Genomic DNA, 16,766 nt, shown 5'->3' with positions numbered 1-16,766 from the left:
CCCCTCCCCTCTTTACTTTGTTCTATTTTTTTATTTAAAAAAAAAAAAGGTTTTTTCATATAATATATTATGATCAGGTTTCCTCTCTCCCAACTCTCCCCCTAAATTCTCTCCATCCACCCAACACCATACCCTCTCCTCCTCTCTCTCTTTAGAAAACAAACAGGTAAACCACAGCAACAAAACAGAATCTTAAAAAAGAAAAGATATACAAGAAACACACACACACACACCCTATAAAAGCACAAAATTAGAAACCATAATACACAAGCAACAGATTTGTAAGATAAAAAAAAAAGAAGCCCAGACAAGAAAATATAAGACAAAGAATCCATTACAGTACTACTGAATTCATTTCATTTTGTATTGGCATCTATTGCTGGGCATGGGGCCTACCCCCAAGTGTGGTCTGTATACCTACTGCAATTCCATTGGAGAAAACTAATTTTTACTTTGCAAATCGACATCACTTGCAGATAGCTTTCTGATTAGGGATGGGGACTGTGTCCTCTTCCCCTTCTTGAGGCTGGAACCCCATCTGGCTTAAACCTTTACATATCCTGTGTGTTAACACCATCTTTGAGAGTTCATGTGTGTTAGTTCTACTGTGTTGGAAGACACTGTTTCCTTGGAGAAAATCTTTCTGCCTCCTCTTCTGTATAGCTCCCTGAACCCTGAAATGGGGGATTTGATGTTTCTTCTTTATTTTCAGGGCTCTTTCAATGACACCTGGTTTTCTAGGTTTACATCAATGACCTGTATTTGCTAGTGTTTCAAACTTTAAGCTATCTTTTTAACTGAGTTGATGTGCATGCCTCATTTTATAGGAGAGAAACTGTCCAAGAATTTAGGACTAAACTCCAGGTCCCCAAGTCTATTCTCCAAACACAGACTATTTTTTAAAATATCAGTATATGGGCTGACTCTTCACAACTCAATTTCAGGATTTCATATTATTGTTTATAGACTGAATTATAGCTACTTTAGTCTAAGATATATTATTAAATTTTATACATCTAGCCAAATACTGTTTTTCTTCTTTTAAAGTCAAGGACTTGGTATAACTTTATCCAGCACTTGAAAATTCCACTTTTGGGATGTAGAGGCAAATCAGTATCTGTGATTTTCAGGGCAGCCTGGGCTATACAGATATGGTTTAAAAAAAAAAAAGTCAATACTTAATTTGGTTTCAAGAATAAATAAATTCACTAATTTGGTACCTATTTGGTCTCTAGATCTAACAGCCTATCTCCTTGCTACAGACCAGGAGTGGCTGTTTCTAGGTACCTTGGGTAGGGTTTAGGTGGTATAGTTAGGAAAAGGAATGCAGACACCTCTAATCAAGACCACTCAGCTTTGAATATTATACATACAGTACAGGCTAAAAGAATAACAACTGTACAAATCTTATTCCCTCCTTTCCCCTGCAATAGCTTTGTCACCAGAGGTGGCTCTGTGGGTTTGTAGTCTGATACCTGACCTTTGACTTCTCCATTAGCAGCTGTACTCAGCAACATTGGCTTTGTACAATAGGACTAATACTGTTTTAAAAATTCCACTCAGAATGACAAGGTGACATACTACCTACCTGAAGTCAGCAGTTCATCGATGATGTTTTTTTTGATAAGCTGGTTAATAGGAGCCAGGGGGAAATAATTCATCATGCAGAATGAATGCACAGCATTCAATAGGTTTTCAGAAGACATGTGGTGAAGACAGCCAGTCAGAGCACTAGCCATAGCTTCTAAGAACCTTTTGGGGAACAAAGGAAAGTCACATTTCAAATAAACTTATAAGACAAGGTCACAGAAGAGCTGATTCCATGCAACAAATTCAAGGTTCTTAAGCAATGCAAAGAAATGAGATGAAACGATCAGACTTGTAAATAAGCATATACACAGTGCAGGACATGGCTAGCTCTCATGGTAAGTGTACGTATCCAATAAATGACTACTGTGGATGTACTGCATAAAAATGTTTTATAGGCTTTCAATCATTTCACTCCTATTAAAACTCAATGGGGGTAGTAGTAGTATTATTCTCATAAATAAAGATGAGTGAACAGGCTCAGAAGTTGAATAACTCATCCATGAACTAATTACAGGGGATGGGCAAGAAACAGAGACAGTTTAAGAACCTAAATGGTCAGGCACCAGAGCCTTTTACTGTTTACACAGTTTCACAAGGCCTGGAATGCCACTGCAATTTTATAAGCAATTAAAACATCCTAGCTATCAAAATTCTTGGTAATGACTTACAAGCCTAACCCTACCATTCACAGCTACTGCTGCGCAGCACAGCACAGCCGCTAAGCACAGATGGAGTGGGAGGGTGACACTTTGGGGAGGTGACACTGTTGATGAATGGCAGACTTCCCCTGAATGCAGGTTAAGTCTGACTCTCAACGTATATGTTATCCTTAGCATAACACAGGAGAAAAAGAAAAAAGTAAGTCACACAGAGTACCATGACGGGGGGAAGGGAGCTCCGGGGAGAATTTGAAGGGTAGACGCACTAGGGAAGATCATCTGAATGGAGCGTGGGGCTCTGTGTAACAGTGAGACAGTAGAACAGGGATGCTGACAGCAAGGGCAAGCATGCCTAGGAAGACAGCACAGACTGACAAAACTGTGCAGGCCAACGTTTGAGGTCAACTGGGCAGTCTCAGTGGCCAGGAAGGCAGGAAGGCCCGTGAGGTTAAAAGAACTGAAGTACCCTGGAACAGGAGCGAGTGAGAAAACAGAGAGGTAGGAGTATTAAATTGGGAACTGACTGCACCAGGGTTCATGCAGCAGCCACAGTAGTATGTAAGCCATTTTTTTTTGTTTAGTACAAAAGCTAAGAGAAAAACTTCCTAATATAATTATTAAAAAGTTAATAAATACACAATCTTAAAAATATAAATTGTAAAAATCAATACCAAAGAGTAGGGGAGCATAAAATTGTCCAGCTTTTCTATGTGGCTAACGTTATGAGCCTGAGCCTAAACTAAGTGCTGTAAGAGCATGCTGTATAAGACTTACAGTAACCAGAAATAATACACCAAAGACACATAAAGGAGGCACTGCAAAGACATGCTAAAGAGAGGAAACAGAAAAAAATAACAGGAAGCAAAACGACAATAGTAAACCTTTCTCTACCAATTAAAGCTTTAAACATATCTGCACTGTGATCATTAATTGTCATTGTCAACTTGGCAGCATGAAACACACCTTTGAGTATGTCTATCGGTATTTTCAGAAAAGCTGAACGGAGAAGAGAAGATACCCACCCTCAATTTGAGCAACACCATCCATCCTATGGCCTCAGACCCCAGATCAAACAAAAACATGAGAAAGCTATTAATTACATGGTAGCCTTCATCTCTGCTTCCTGGGTGTGGATGCCATATGACTGGCCTCATGTTCCCTCCGAAATGACTTCCCTCTCTGTCATCAGCTGTACTCTCAAACTGCGAGCCAGAATCAACCTTAAGTTGTTTATTGTATATTCTGCCACAATGAGAAAGCTAATGCATGTATTGAACTCCCCAATTAAGATATATAAAGAGCTGAACAGATAACAAAATAAATGAGCACTAACTATATACTGTGTACAAGGGGCTCACAATAGACTGAAGGACACACATCTGAAATTGAAAAAAATAGAAGACACAACAAATGGTGACCAAAGAAGAGTAGGGGTGGTCGTATTTATATTAGGAAAAAACAAAAAACAGATTTTAAGTGAAAAAACTGTCATAAAAGACAAAGACAGTCATTCTAATAGAAGTGTCAACTCATTGTGAAAGTGGGACAGTTTACAAATGCGTAAGGGTTCACCATCAGGAAACACACTTATAGCAAAAATACATCTTCCGGACAGACAGGCAGTAGGACAGTAATGTCAGAGATTTTACCCTTCGTTCAATAATCATCAATGCAGAAATGAAGACAGAGAAGCTGACCTGGACTGCACTCAAGATGACAATGCTGATAGACTACCCACTTGACAGCATCAAACGGACTCTTTCTTAGACATATGCGATACAAAATGCATGTAAGGTCTCCACACAGCTAACACATTTAAGAAAGTATAAATCTTACTAATATCAGTTCAGACTACAACACAGTAAGTTAGTCGTCATGAACAAATGGAAAACTAGAAAATTCATAAAGGTAAAATTATTCAACATACCTACAGAAATCGAACAGAAAATTAGAAAGAAATCTGAACAAAGCCACAGTGCACCAAAGTAACAGTATTCAGTAAAGGCAGTACCAATAGGAAAGTTTACTGTAATAAATGCTACCTTTAAAAAGAATAGTCAAGTAAACCTTAACTTAAACCAGGAAACTAGAAAAAGAGGCTGACGAGATGGCTCAGCAGCTCTAAGCACAGGCTGTTTTTGCAGAGCATCTGAGTTCCGTTCCCAGCACCCACATGGCGGTACACAACTGTCTGTATTCTAGTTCCAGGACCCGACTACTTCTTCTGGCCTCCACAGGTACCAGGCACATATGAATTATACATACATATGTGCAGGCAAACCCATACACATTAAATGTAAATAAGTAAATGTTTAAAAGAGAGGAGACTAGAAACAGCACAAACCAAAGCCAGAGTTAGTAGAGGAAGAAAGTAATGAAGATTTAAACAGAAACAAACACGAACCGTGGGGAAAGATCAACCAAAATAAGAGCTGGTGAACCTGCAACTAAACTAACGGGGAAAAGACCTATTTGAAAGTAGAAACGAGAGCTGAAACAATCCCACTAATGCCACAGACATACTGGGAGGAGCTGGAGAGGCCAACTAGTTGGTGCAATGCTGAGCATGGATTGAAGCCTCAAGCTCAATCCCTAGTACCACATAAACTAGGCACTGTGGGGCATCCCTATAATCCCTGACATCTGGGGAGGCTGAGGTAAGAGGATCAAAACTCCAAGGCCAGCATGGGCTACATAGTGAGCCCAAGTTAAAAAAAAAAAAAAAATTGCATATAACCTATGTACATCATCCTACATACTTAAAATCATCTTTTAATTATAATATCTAATCTTTTGATTAAATCTTTTGGTTATAATGTCTAATACAATGCAAATTCTATATAGATAGCTGTGATACTACCTTTTACAGAAAAATGACAATGAAGTCTGCACATGTTCAGCCTCTCTTCCCTAACACACATACACACACACACACACACACACACACACACACACACACACAAAGAGTCTAATAAAAAAGGAAAAAATAGTTTGCTAACAAACTGGTAGCCAAGAAGAAATAAATTCATATACAACCAAATTAGATTAAGCCATGGAGAAAAAGAAAATCAAAATAGACCAACAATGAATACAGAGATTGATTTACCAATAAAATCCTCACCAAGAAAATATGGAGCTGGGCGCAAAAGCACACACCTGTAATCCCAGCACTCAGGGAGGCAGAGTTCTCTGTGAGTTCAAGGTCAGCATGGTCTACAAAGGTTTAATTTTATTTTTTATGCACATAACCAGTTTTCACAGAGCTGTTGAAGACACTGTCCTTTCTCATTTGTGTGCTCTTGTTTGTTTTTATGCAGTACTGCTTTGTCTTAACATTACTACCACAGCTTTGTAGTATTTTCTGAGGTAGAAAGGTCCAGCCTAGCACTTCCCAAGATGCCTAAGAGAATTTGGGCAACTTGGTTTCCATATGAATTTCAGAAGCACATTTTTCTTTGTTGTGTAAAAATACTGCTGGGAGTTTGAGAGAGATTGCACTGAACCATTGAGTCACTGCAGATAATATGGAAAATTTAACTGTGTTGGCTTCCAGTCTACGGATAAGCAATGTCTTTCCATGTTTTATTTGTGCCATCTTTAATTTCTTTAACCAGTATTTTATAGTTTGTAGGGTGTAAGTCTCTCATATCCTTGGTTCCGTTCATTCCTGCTGTTACTCTTTCTGATCTTATTATAAGGGAGATTGGACAGCTCGTTAGTGTATAGAAATAAAGTAGATACTACTTTTCTGCTTTGAACCATATTTGTGCACCTTTTCTTTACCTTTTTCTACTTAATTATTTATGTACCTAATTATTTATATTTATTTATTTCACCTTAAGCTAGAACTTCAAGTACTATATTAAATAGAAGTGGACAAGAGGAGGCATTCTTGCCTTATTTATGAGTTTTTCACCACTTAACATGCTACTGATTATATGGGCCTTTTACATGTGAGTTATTATATTGAAATATATCCCTTCCATACCAAATATATTGGGAACGTTCATCACAGAAGGGTGTTGAGTTTTTCCAAATGCTTTTCTTCATTCTCTCTTCTGTATTAAGGTGACAGTGTGATTTCTCTCTTAATCCTTTATTCTGTTAATGTGGCTTGTTACATTAATTGGTGGCATGTGCTGAGGCTCCCTGGGTCTCACTTGTTCATGGTCTATGTATGATCTTTTTTCACGTGGTATCGAATTAGGTTTGCTAGTGTTCTGTTCCCATTTGGCATGTGTGGCTAGATTTGGTGTGAAGATAATGTTTGTCTTGTGAGTTCAGAAATGTTCTCTCTTCTGTAGATTTAGATGAGTTTAAGAGGTTTATGTTCATTTAATTATTCTCATTTTAACATTTGCTAGAATTCAGTGCTCTGCTCCTGAACCTTTCCATTGTTGAGAGGTATGAATGTTTTGCCCATATGTATGTATGTGCACCACTGAGCCACCTTGCCAGCCTTCTTCTTCTTTTTTTTTTTTTTTTTTTTTTTTGGTTTTTGAGACAGGGTTTCTCTGTGTAGCCTTGGCTGTACTGGACTTTACATAAAAGTAAACTTAAAATTGATTAAACATAAAACCTAAACTCCTACAAAAATATATGGGAAATCTCATTTTATCACATTGTGCAGAACAATGATTTTTAGACTAGGATATAAAAAGTACAGTCAACAAAAGCAGAAATAGTCCAGGGACAACAGCAAACTAAAAATCTTCTGCCAAGCGAAAGTCAACAGAATCAAAGAAGGGCAGAGAATATCTGCAAACTGCACACTCAACAGGGGATTACTATCCAAAATATAGAAGGATGCCTACAATTTAACAGCATGAAGACATGGCCAGAAAACTGACAGTGAGCATAGGAGACAAATCCCCAGAGCGCACGCTCAGGGCACATCTGTAAGGAAGTGCGCTCAACACAACCAGCAGTCAGGAAATGCAAACCCAAAGCAGGAAGAAATGTGCCCGGACAGGATGCCCACAAAAGCAACCCAGGAGGACATAAAGCAACTGGAGCCAGCCCACAGCACATGGTGCACGCCGTGGGGGATACAGCCCCTCCACACTATGCACACTGTTGGTAGAAAACTACATAAGTCAGTGAGGAATCCTCAAAAATTAAAAACCCAAATATAAAAGGGGGGGTCTACCATACGGTCTCTTGATCCATATTTAGGGATAGTTATTTTTTCTGTTTGTTTGTTTTGCAACGAAAGTCTGTCTGTAGCCTAGGCTGGCCTCTAACTCACAGCAATCCTCCTGTCTCACCTTTCCAAGTGCTGGGATTACGGGTACAACTACCACAGCAAGTTTTCCAAGTATATTTTGGTTTACAAGAACTGAAATCAGGATCTCAGCAGGATATATACACTCTCGTGTTCAACACAAAAGTCAATATATGTTAAGCACCTAAATGCTCATCAGCAGACGAATAAACATAACATAGTATAAAAATACTGGGATATTAAGTAGCCTTGAAAAAGAGAAAAATTCTTCCATTTAATGTAATACAGATAAAGTTGGAGGACACTGTGTTAGGTGAATAAGCTAGCCTAGACGGGCACATAACACATACTACAAATCCAAAAGCAATAGCATAAAGGCGAGAAGGGGGAGGCAAGGGAAGAGAGAGGTGTTGTTCAGCAGGATGGTTGAAGTGTGAAGGGGGAGGCAGCATCACGGCTGTGCTGTGCCCAGTCACCAATGCTGTACCACTTGAAAGTGTGCTGGGAGAGCACCTCTCATGTGCAGAACCCTACCACAATAACAAATGAATAGATAACAAATAGAAAATAAATTTACAGAAACATTCGTCAACTTTTGGATGAAGTTAACAAGAACAAGTAAGTTAGGAGTTAATAGTGAAAAGTGGTCAAGTTCAAAATGTTCATTCCTACAATGAATAAACAACTGAACAAAGGAACAAGTATGAGAAAGAAACCCAAAGGCAAGACTCTGTTCAACTATATAAATAAATGCTGCTGTATTTCAAACGTGGAGGTGGCTGCGAACGCAGTCACTAACGTGTTATGCCTGAGACCAGCAATCATTTCTGTAAGCACCGTGTGACGACAAGAAGGAAAATGGTACATACTCTCTGTTCTGGCCTTTGTGGATGTGATTGAGAGAAGAATACACGTGAAGAATAGAAACGATGTTCTTCATGTTTAGAGAGCCAGGCTCCTCTATTACTTTCTCCATAAGCTTGTCCATCAAACCAGGAGGTCGAAAACCAAGAGTTTCAAATAACAAGAGGAGAAAGATAACCTTAAAAATAGAAGGGAGGAGAAGTTAGTCAAAAGCTAAAATATGCTACTCTTTAAGTTTTTAAATCTCAAAGAACTTATGTAGCAAAATGCTACCTTCAAAGGAACAATTATAGTTTCCTTTTGTTCTTTAATCCAATATCAACTTAATGAGCAATCGCTTGAAACTGAGAACCAAGACATACAATGATCTCCACATCGCATTTAAAATCCTTTCTTACTTGTCTTTCATATGAAAGATCTGAAAACTGTGCCTTTTCTGAAGTTTTCAAGATAGATAACTTCCATCTTGAAATATTCCCACTTCCAAACACTGCCTACATCCTCATAGACATGATATTTCAAACATGTTTTTCTTTTTTTACCAATAAACTGGCCTTGAGCTTGCAGTCCTCCAGCCTCAGCCTTTGAAGATGCTGGGATCACAGCTTTGTGCCATTACGCCCCGCTGGATTATCTGACTCAATCCTAATATGATGTAAATATTTTTCCTAACATTCCCTGTCTTTTCAGATTTTTAAAAAATTAGTATATAAAGAATTATATTTCGTTGTGGCATTTTTAAACAAAATTTCTTTCTGAAACTCAAAATTTCTGTATCTTATATCAATTTATGGATGTCAAATATCATGATTAAAACAAACTTCACTTCTAATTTTCATGTGGCTAATATACCACATGAATTATTGTCTCTGAAATCAGTTTTCATAATAAACTCAAAATTCATCTTACTTTCTTAACAAACTGAACCCAGGGACTGGCTCAGTCTCCACCTACCTCACATTTTACTCTTCAAAACCTATAAGTCTGCCACACTTAATTATTTAGACCCATCTTTATTGTTCAATAGCCAACAAGAAGATAGGATACACAATGCTAAATAGCATTTCTATAGAATTCTTTAACAACTAAATGTAGGAAGAACTTTCGACAATGTAATTTTCTTTCGGCTAGAAAACTGATGGAAGATTGACTGCTTTATCAGTGAGTACCTGGAGAAAGCTAAGGAGCTGAGCTAACTTAGCATTGGAATATTTTGATACCAACTTCTATAAAGCAGAGAGAAACATTAAAACAAGCGAATGAAGAAGTTCCCTGAAACCTTCTCAGGGATACCCTGTTACAGGATATCTGATCCACTGTGAACCCCAAAACTGTGAATTGTAAAACCCTGTTTCTTGTTGGATGTGGTTCAGCCAGCCCTGGCACACACCTTTAATCCAAGAACTTTCTGTTTATTGTAAAAGGTGATTATAGTGTAGTTGGACCAACCCTGGCACATACCTTTAATCCAAAAGCTTTATGTACACAGGATTTAATAAAGTTAACTCTAGATCAAGGCAGAGCAAGAAACGAGCTGACAGGGACTAAAGAGTAGGAGGAACTTTGAGTTGAGAGATATTTAAGACAGCATGAAGAGGAAGGAGCTTGAGTGCTCTAGCTCTTGAGCTTTAGCTCTCTGGTTTTTTTTTTTTTTTTTTTTTTTGGCTTTTTGAGCTTTGAGCTAGCAAGCCTTTGGCTTTGGGTTTTTAGGCCTTTTCCTCCTGAGCTGTCAACTGAGCTAGTGAGACTTTTAGGCTTTTTCCATCCAGACCTGAGTTGAGAAGGAAGGTTAGCTGAGTGTTTTCTCTGCCTCTCTGAGCTAGCAAGTTTTCGCCCCAGCATCTGGCTCCTGAGTCTTTATTTGTAAAATAGAACAGCTGAGATTTTCATTCTTTAATAACAATACCCCCACCTGAAACTCACTTGTTTCAATTTCCAAATGTCAAAAGTTGTAGCCACATAATCTGCTATGCTTTTGAAGAGATCTTCATTTTGGTATCGAAGATTTTTACAGGACTGCAGTATGCCGATCAATACTTTAAAAGGACATCCATGGATATTATCTTTAAGAATGAGTTAAATAAATAAGCATTACCAGATGGTTTTGAACATAAGATTCAAAATACTCAGTATATTCTTTGGGGGGAAAAATAACATTGCATTTTGAAGGAAAACAAAACTATAGGCAAATATAAAATTTACATGTAGCTGACCATCAGTTATGCATCATAACAGCCAAGGGCTGAAAGCAAGTAATAGGTCAGATGTGGCAGATCAAACAGGAAAAGCCCTCCTTACCTATGACCACCTTACTGCATTCATTCAGAAGGACAACAGAGCGGTGATCCATGGCAGCTAATACTTCAAACATGTGCATACTATTTACGACAGAAAATCTGCCTAACTCCTTCAAGGCTTTCATCTACAGAAACAAACTTGCACTTAGTTATCATTGAAGAAACAAGGATAAAGCGTAAGAAAGATGATTGATAGACAAATACAGAAGTAGGTGTGTGTGTATATGCAAATACAGATATGTTTACACATACAGACAGATATGCCTTAATTCATGTCAGCAAAGCTAAACCCAAAAGCATAGGCATGTTCTCCTCAAAGATAGTTTTTTCAAATTTCACCCACTAGAGAAAAGCCAGGTGTTTACCTCCAATTTCTTCTTTAGAGCAAGGGGTGTGTCTTTCCCGATACACTTCATCACAGTTTGTAATGTGAAGATATGGTCTATCTTCCAAACTTGCTGATCAACTAGGATTCTGTCATTAGACACAAGAAACAGGATAATCCTAGAATCTCCAAACCAGAAATCTGAAAATTTCATTTGGTCCAGCCCTATTTGGAATTGGCCAGGAATATGAAATCTACAGACATGGTCTCCATGGTGTAAGCACTTAGGAAGGATCTAAATCATTCCAGTATATCTCCTCTTACATTTCTGTATTGTTTTTATTAACAAATCACATCAGACTAAGGGTATCCTCTTAACTCCCCCCTAAACAGATCAGCTGAATCAATGTTATATCTTTTTAAGATAAGCCAATGTAATGTAATCCCTGTAGTGCCCAAATAACTCTTCAGAACTGAGGGTACTTGTCAGTTCTCCTTCCACCTTCCACCAGTACTACAGTCTAAGAAAAACTAAACCAATAGCGCCATATCCTTTTCTAAAGTAGGAACTTTAAAAGTACTATCTTCAGCTTTACATCATTTAGAATTGGGATTTTAAGTTTAATAAAGTATTAATTTCCACCAATGCATACATTACCCATGCCTCCCAAAAAAAGGAATTCAATTTTCATCGGGCCTTTTAATTCCTCAAACAAGGACCACAGCGAAAGGCATGTGAAGAAAACCTAAGGTTCCTACCGTATTGCCGCTCGAAGCGCATTCACATTCATGCAGGGCTCCATCGGCTCTAAAGCAGTTGACAGAACTGACAGACATCTCTCGTCACACTCATTGATGCGCTCCTATTAAAATACAATTACAAATACAGCAGCGTTGAGGAGGTGTACACGAGTTCTCCCAAGCAAAACCTCTCAACTCATGCTTGCAAAGGACTAAGGACCAGACCAGTAATTCACAAAGTCCACAATAAACATCTATTCTTGGAAAAAAGAGGTGACAATTCAGTGGCTTTTCCAAATAACTGACGCATAACCTTTATACACCAACACATTCTTATGTGTCGCTGGAAATCCATTTGATATTGACTACATTCTTTTGCTTGGGAAATAACTTGCATTAAACGTATTTTCACCCTCCGTGGGCCCTGAAGCCAGGAAGACAGTATAGTAGAATAACAGAAGAACTCCTGGAGTATATAAGTCAATTGCTCTGCTAAATGAAGCCTGGAAGACTGTCCTTACAGTTACCACACAGCCTTTTCTGAGGACCATGCAACTGCCCCATGGATCTTTTTATTCTCATGGCCCACTGCATTTTGCCAATGCTACCTGGGCCTCCGTTAGGGCACTAGTTTATTCCAGAAATGGCAGGGACAATCTGGAACAAGAACAGTAATGACACAGCTTCTCTAGGTCCCATTAATTTAACCACAACCCATCTATTAAGAGTAGGACCATATTCGAGGAAGCCTTTTGCTCTTTGCTAGAGTGGTACAACTAACCATTACTTATAAAGTTTTGAGTCAGAACTAGATGATATAATGCTTTAAGTAGATAAAGCTGGAAGTGGATTGGGGAATGGTTTCATTCCCATGAGTCTCAGTCTCTCTAGACAGAGAGATAGACAGACAGATAGATATCCTGTGACATCTTCTGTGAAAGGTAAGGCTACTTGACTCAGATTCACTGGCAAAACACTGTCCTTTCATCTCTGGCTAAATGTTTTTAGCCAGAGATTATTGTGCCACATTACTGAGGCACAATCACGTGCCCATTTTCTGACTTCAATGTTCCCAGTGAGGATGCTACACAGTTGTGAATGCCTGTCCAAGGTCTAGTACAAAACTGAATCACTGTCAGTGGAAACTGGCTCCAAACAATCATTTTTAAATGATTACATAAGGAATACCTACCAAACAAGCGCCTACCAAGCAAACTGCTATTCTATAGCTTACAAAACCACAAAATTTAAAAGTTCTTGCTTGAGGACATATGAACCAAGTTAACATAAAAAATTTTAAATTCATACATCTATAAACTCAATTAATGAACTGAAGTGGAACAGAGTATATGACAGATTATGTCCAGGAAGTGAATGTATTTTAAGACACTTATTTAATTATTGAGTTTAGGAATCATATTGCCACTCTTAAAAAGTAAATGATTACTACTTTACATCTGGTGCCATACAAGTGACATCAAGCAAGTTCCTCATACCTGTGGAACTGAAAATGCAAACCAGCATGTCAATTCCTGTCTTAAAACTCTCCAATGGACTACTGTTGTCTATTGGGCAAATACAAACTCCGCCAGGCATAAAAAGTTTTTTACAATTTTGCTACTATCTTTTTCAGCCTCAAATCCTTGCCCCACACCACATACATAATTAATTTCTTACCCAACCCAACCCTATAACCCCCCAAAGTCATCTCACTACCATTCCTTACTTCAGATGCACCAAACTATTTTACCTTCCTAAACTAGTCACGTTTTCCCACTGGATGTCAGCCATGTAATTTCATAAATGCTAGCTGTTCCATAGACATTGACTTTGTATCCTTCTCCCAATCTTATTTTAATGTTTTGGAGACAAAATCGAGATTGGAAATTCTATTACACACTCTCACATGACCCTGTATTTTTCCGCATTGAACTAAGAGCTCTCTAAGCGGTGATAACTGAGTGTTCAGCACAGTGCCTACAACACAGTATGAGTCATTAAAGGAATGCTGATTACCACTCCTGTAAGTGCCTGCAAATACACCTCCCAGTTTAGACTGCAGGAGTCATGATTATAAAGAACTACGTGCTCTATCTCTTACAGCAATGATAAATGTGGTACCTTGCACATGGCTGACACCCAATATATATTCACTGTGTGAATAAAGGAATCCAAATCCACTAGCTATTAACCAAGCAGCTTGATACCATTAAGTTTGTTTCCTAGTCTTAATCCTGTAAGGAGGATTAAGATTATGTAAGGGAAACACTAGTTCACCTCCATTCCTTTCCCTTGGGCCTTCAACTACCCAACCTTTCTCTGCATCTCTCTTCCTTCCCACTTAACACTAGAGAAGGTAAGTGGGACAGGCTTTCACAAATTTCCAAAGCAAAATTATTTAACTTAAGATCTCCTAGCCATATAATATGTAATACAAAAGTGCACATAAGACATATATTCTGCTGATAGTCTTCTAAGGAAGCTATACACCTCTACTTCCCGACTCCTTCAAAATATGTGAAACACGGTAAAGCCCCGTGTGGGTGTCCCTGTTTCTTACCTGAATCGTCCTCAGCAAAGTCTGTACCATAAGAGTATTCTGAGGGACTCCCACCTTCACCATAGCGTTAAGACTGAACAAGAGGTGGTCATAGTGCATGATCTTGACTTCTCTCATCATTTGATCACACAGCTGGTTAAAGGCGGGGTGCCTGAACATCAGCTGTACTTCAAAGCGCCTCTTGTCTTCAGGTATCCTTTTGGCAATTGTCCACATTGCTAAGAAATAGGTGCTACTAGGAAACGTAGGTGCTTTTGAAAACGTGTCCAGAACATCACTCAGAGAGTTACACTCCTGGGCCAGCTTTCCATGATTCACGGGGGTTGGTCTCATTTTCTTGGTGAGCGCATCTTCACTGGAGGTATGATGCAAGTTTGTTTTCATCAAATCATGCTCCGATGCCCCATCAGAGGCAAAAGAATGCTTTGAGTCAAAAGACAGTCTTTTAGGACAAAGTATTCTGTCTAGTTTTAAAACAGCAGTATGGCTTATGCCTTTGGTTTGAGTAGAACCATCTACTGACTTCAAAATAAATGTACCTCGAAAGAGGTATCGAGCAGATGGTTGCAATCCCCCCTCAAAACCATTTAGCAGGTGGTTTCTTGGATTCCATTTTGAATGAATAACTTCTGGTTTGCAAAACCCCAGAGGATTTATCCTCAAAGCTCTGCTTCTTGGAAGTAAAGTACTGAACTGTCTTATGTTCCATAACAAGGAATGTGCTTTGTTATTCATTTTGCTGTCCACTGACACACTTTCAAATAGTGAAGATCCAACGAAAGTTAACTTCTTACTAAAAGAGAGCATATGTTGGTGGACTGTAGGGAAAGGGTGAATAAAAGAAATAATAGTTTAAAACTGTTGCTTAAATAAGAGAAATGCATCTAACAGGGGCTTGCAAGGGTACCTATGACCCACTAGAGCTTTATATTAAAATGGTAAAAACACGTCCACTTTCAACGCGTACATTGCGAATAAAGTAGCGTCTTTAAACTAAATAAAGAAGGATTTATCGCGTAGGTGTAGATAAAGTAGCTTCTATAAATACATAGATAGACAGACATTCAATAAATCTTCATCGGCTAACTTTGTTAACATAGTTTTGAGGCCTCCGTTGATCTAGCCTTAGCCAAAAGCACACTGTTAAGAAAACGTACTTGGACAAGACAGCCTTTCTTAGACAAGAAAGAAAAAAGTAAAACTACGTTCTTCGTATCTGAAAAGCTACAATCAGCCAGCCTCATTAAGATCCCGAAACCCGTGCCAGCATCCTTCAGCAACCGAGCCACTCAGCATCAACACACCGCCCTAAACTTAAGACCGAGGCCACTTCTCGAACGTCTATCCACCGGGTAAAGAGACTAACACGACACCGCCCCACGACTCCGCTTACGCTCGCCATGCACTCGCCTTAGAACAGAACCCCGTGGGCATTCACGGGCGCAGCCATGACAGTTCCTCCGAGCGGCGCGTCTGGTGACGTTTTACGGGTTCTCATGTAGGTCAAAAATCGTAAGTTCGCGGCGGCCGTAGAAGACCATGTGTAGATGGGGGGGGGGGGGGGAACACTGCCAGAAAGAAGAGTTTCTCTTCTCAGATGAAGAGATAAAGTCGAAAGCCACAGGAAACCACGGAGCTTACAAAGATGTATTGTTGTTTACGGAAACTCAACACATTCAAATAGTGACTTTGAACTGCGTGGCAGCTTCTAGGAGCGCCTGCGCCACTTTTCGAGCACCGCGCGGTTGCCAGGAAACCGCGACGCCCGTGGTCCAAGTCTCTAGGGCTCGCTAGAGAACATGGCCAAATTCGTGATCGCGGGTGAGTGCTTGTCTAGTCAGTCACAGATCGTTTCCCTCCGCCTTTTGTCAGCCTTGTTAGCTGGCCCCATTCCTTAGACGGATCACCTCAGGCTTTCTAGGCATCCATTCAACGAAGGGCATTAGGCAGTGGCGCTGTGTCAAGCTCTGAAGAGCAGTGGGAACACAGTGGGGAACATTTTCGCCCCTGCCCTTGACAAGTTTTAATTATAGGGATAAAGAATTACTTGGACCTGCCGTGATTGATGCAATGAGGGAGAGGTGCACCGCCCTCTGGGGTGGGGTTAGGGTGAGGGAGAGTTGGACACAAGGACCTAGCTAGAGAAGCTGTTAAAGCAACCACCCCAGATAGAGACAAAAGCTGGAAGAGGATCTGGATGTGGGAGTGTGGCAGGACCTGGAGTTAGACTTCGAAAATAGAAACTAGTCTTACGAACACCTAGTTTAAAAAAAGAAGTTTGAACTAAATCTTGAACACAATAAAGAGACGTTGAAAGGTCTTAAGTAAAATAGTGTCGATGGGTTTGCATTTTTGAAAGGTCATCTCGGAAGCTGGAAGCAACACCAATCAGCACTTATTGGCAATAGGCTGCTCACTGAGTCTGCTTCCTCCCTTCTCAGCAGATTTCTTAAATATATATATATATATATTTAAGATATATATATATTTAAGATATATATATATT

General features: G+C 39.3%; 1 protein-coding gene across 1 annotated transcript; it reads right to left on the bottom strand.

Annotated features, from left to right (window-relative positions):
- Window positions 1-1,588: 1,588 nt before the first annotated feature.
- Window positions 1,589-15,729, bottom strand: LOC129684144 (FAST kinase domain-containing protein 2, mitochondrial-like; the record flags this gene model as incomplete). Its single annotated transcript, XM_055617215.1, has 8 exons — window positions 15,671-15,729; window positions 14,261-15,078; window positions 11,719-11,822; window positions 11,000-11,108; window positions 10,636-10,759; window positions 10,261-10,400; window positions 8,343-8,515; window positions 1,589-1,752 (listed from the first exon to the last, which is right to left on the bottom strand). Coding segments are annotated over exons 2-8 (1,621 nt in total), but the record flags the coding sequence as incomplete, so codon positions are not given.
- Window positions 15,730-16,766: the final 1,037 nt, after the last annotated feature.

This window comes from Psammomys obesus, unplaced genomic scaffold (genome assembly GCF_907164565.1).
Source record: "Psammomys obesus unplaced genomic scaffold, mPsaObe1.curated_primary_1811, whole genome shotgun sequence".
Classification (NCBI taxonomy): Eukaryota; Metazoa; Chordata; class Mammalia; order Rodentia; family Muridae; genus Psammomys; species Psammomys obesus.
Note: the sequence above shows the minus strand (reverse complement) of the source record. Positions and strands in the feature narration are given on the sequence as shown.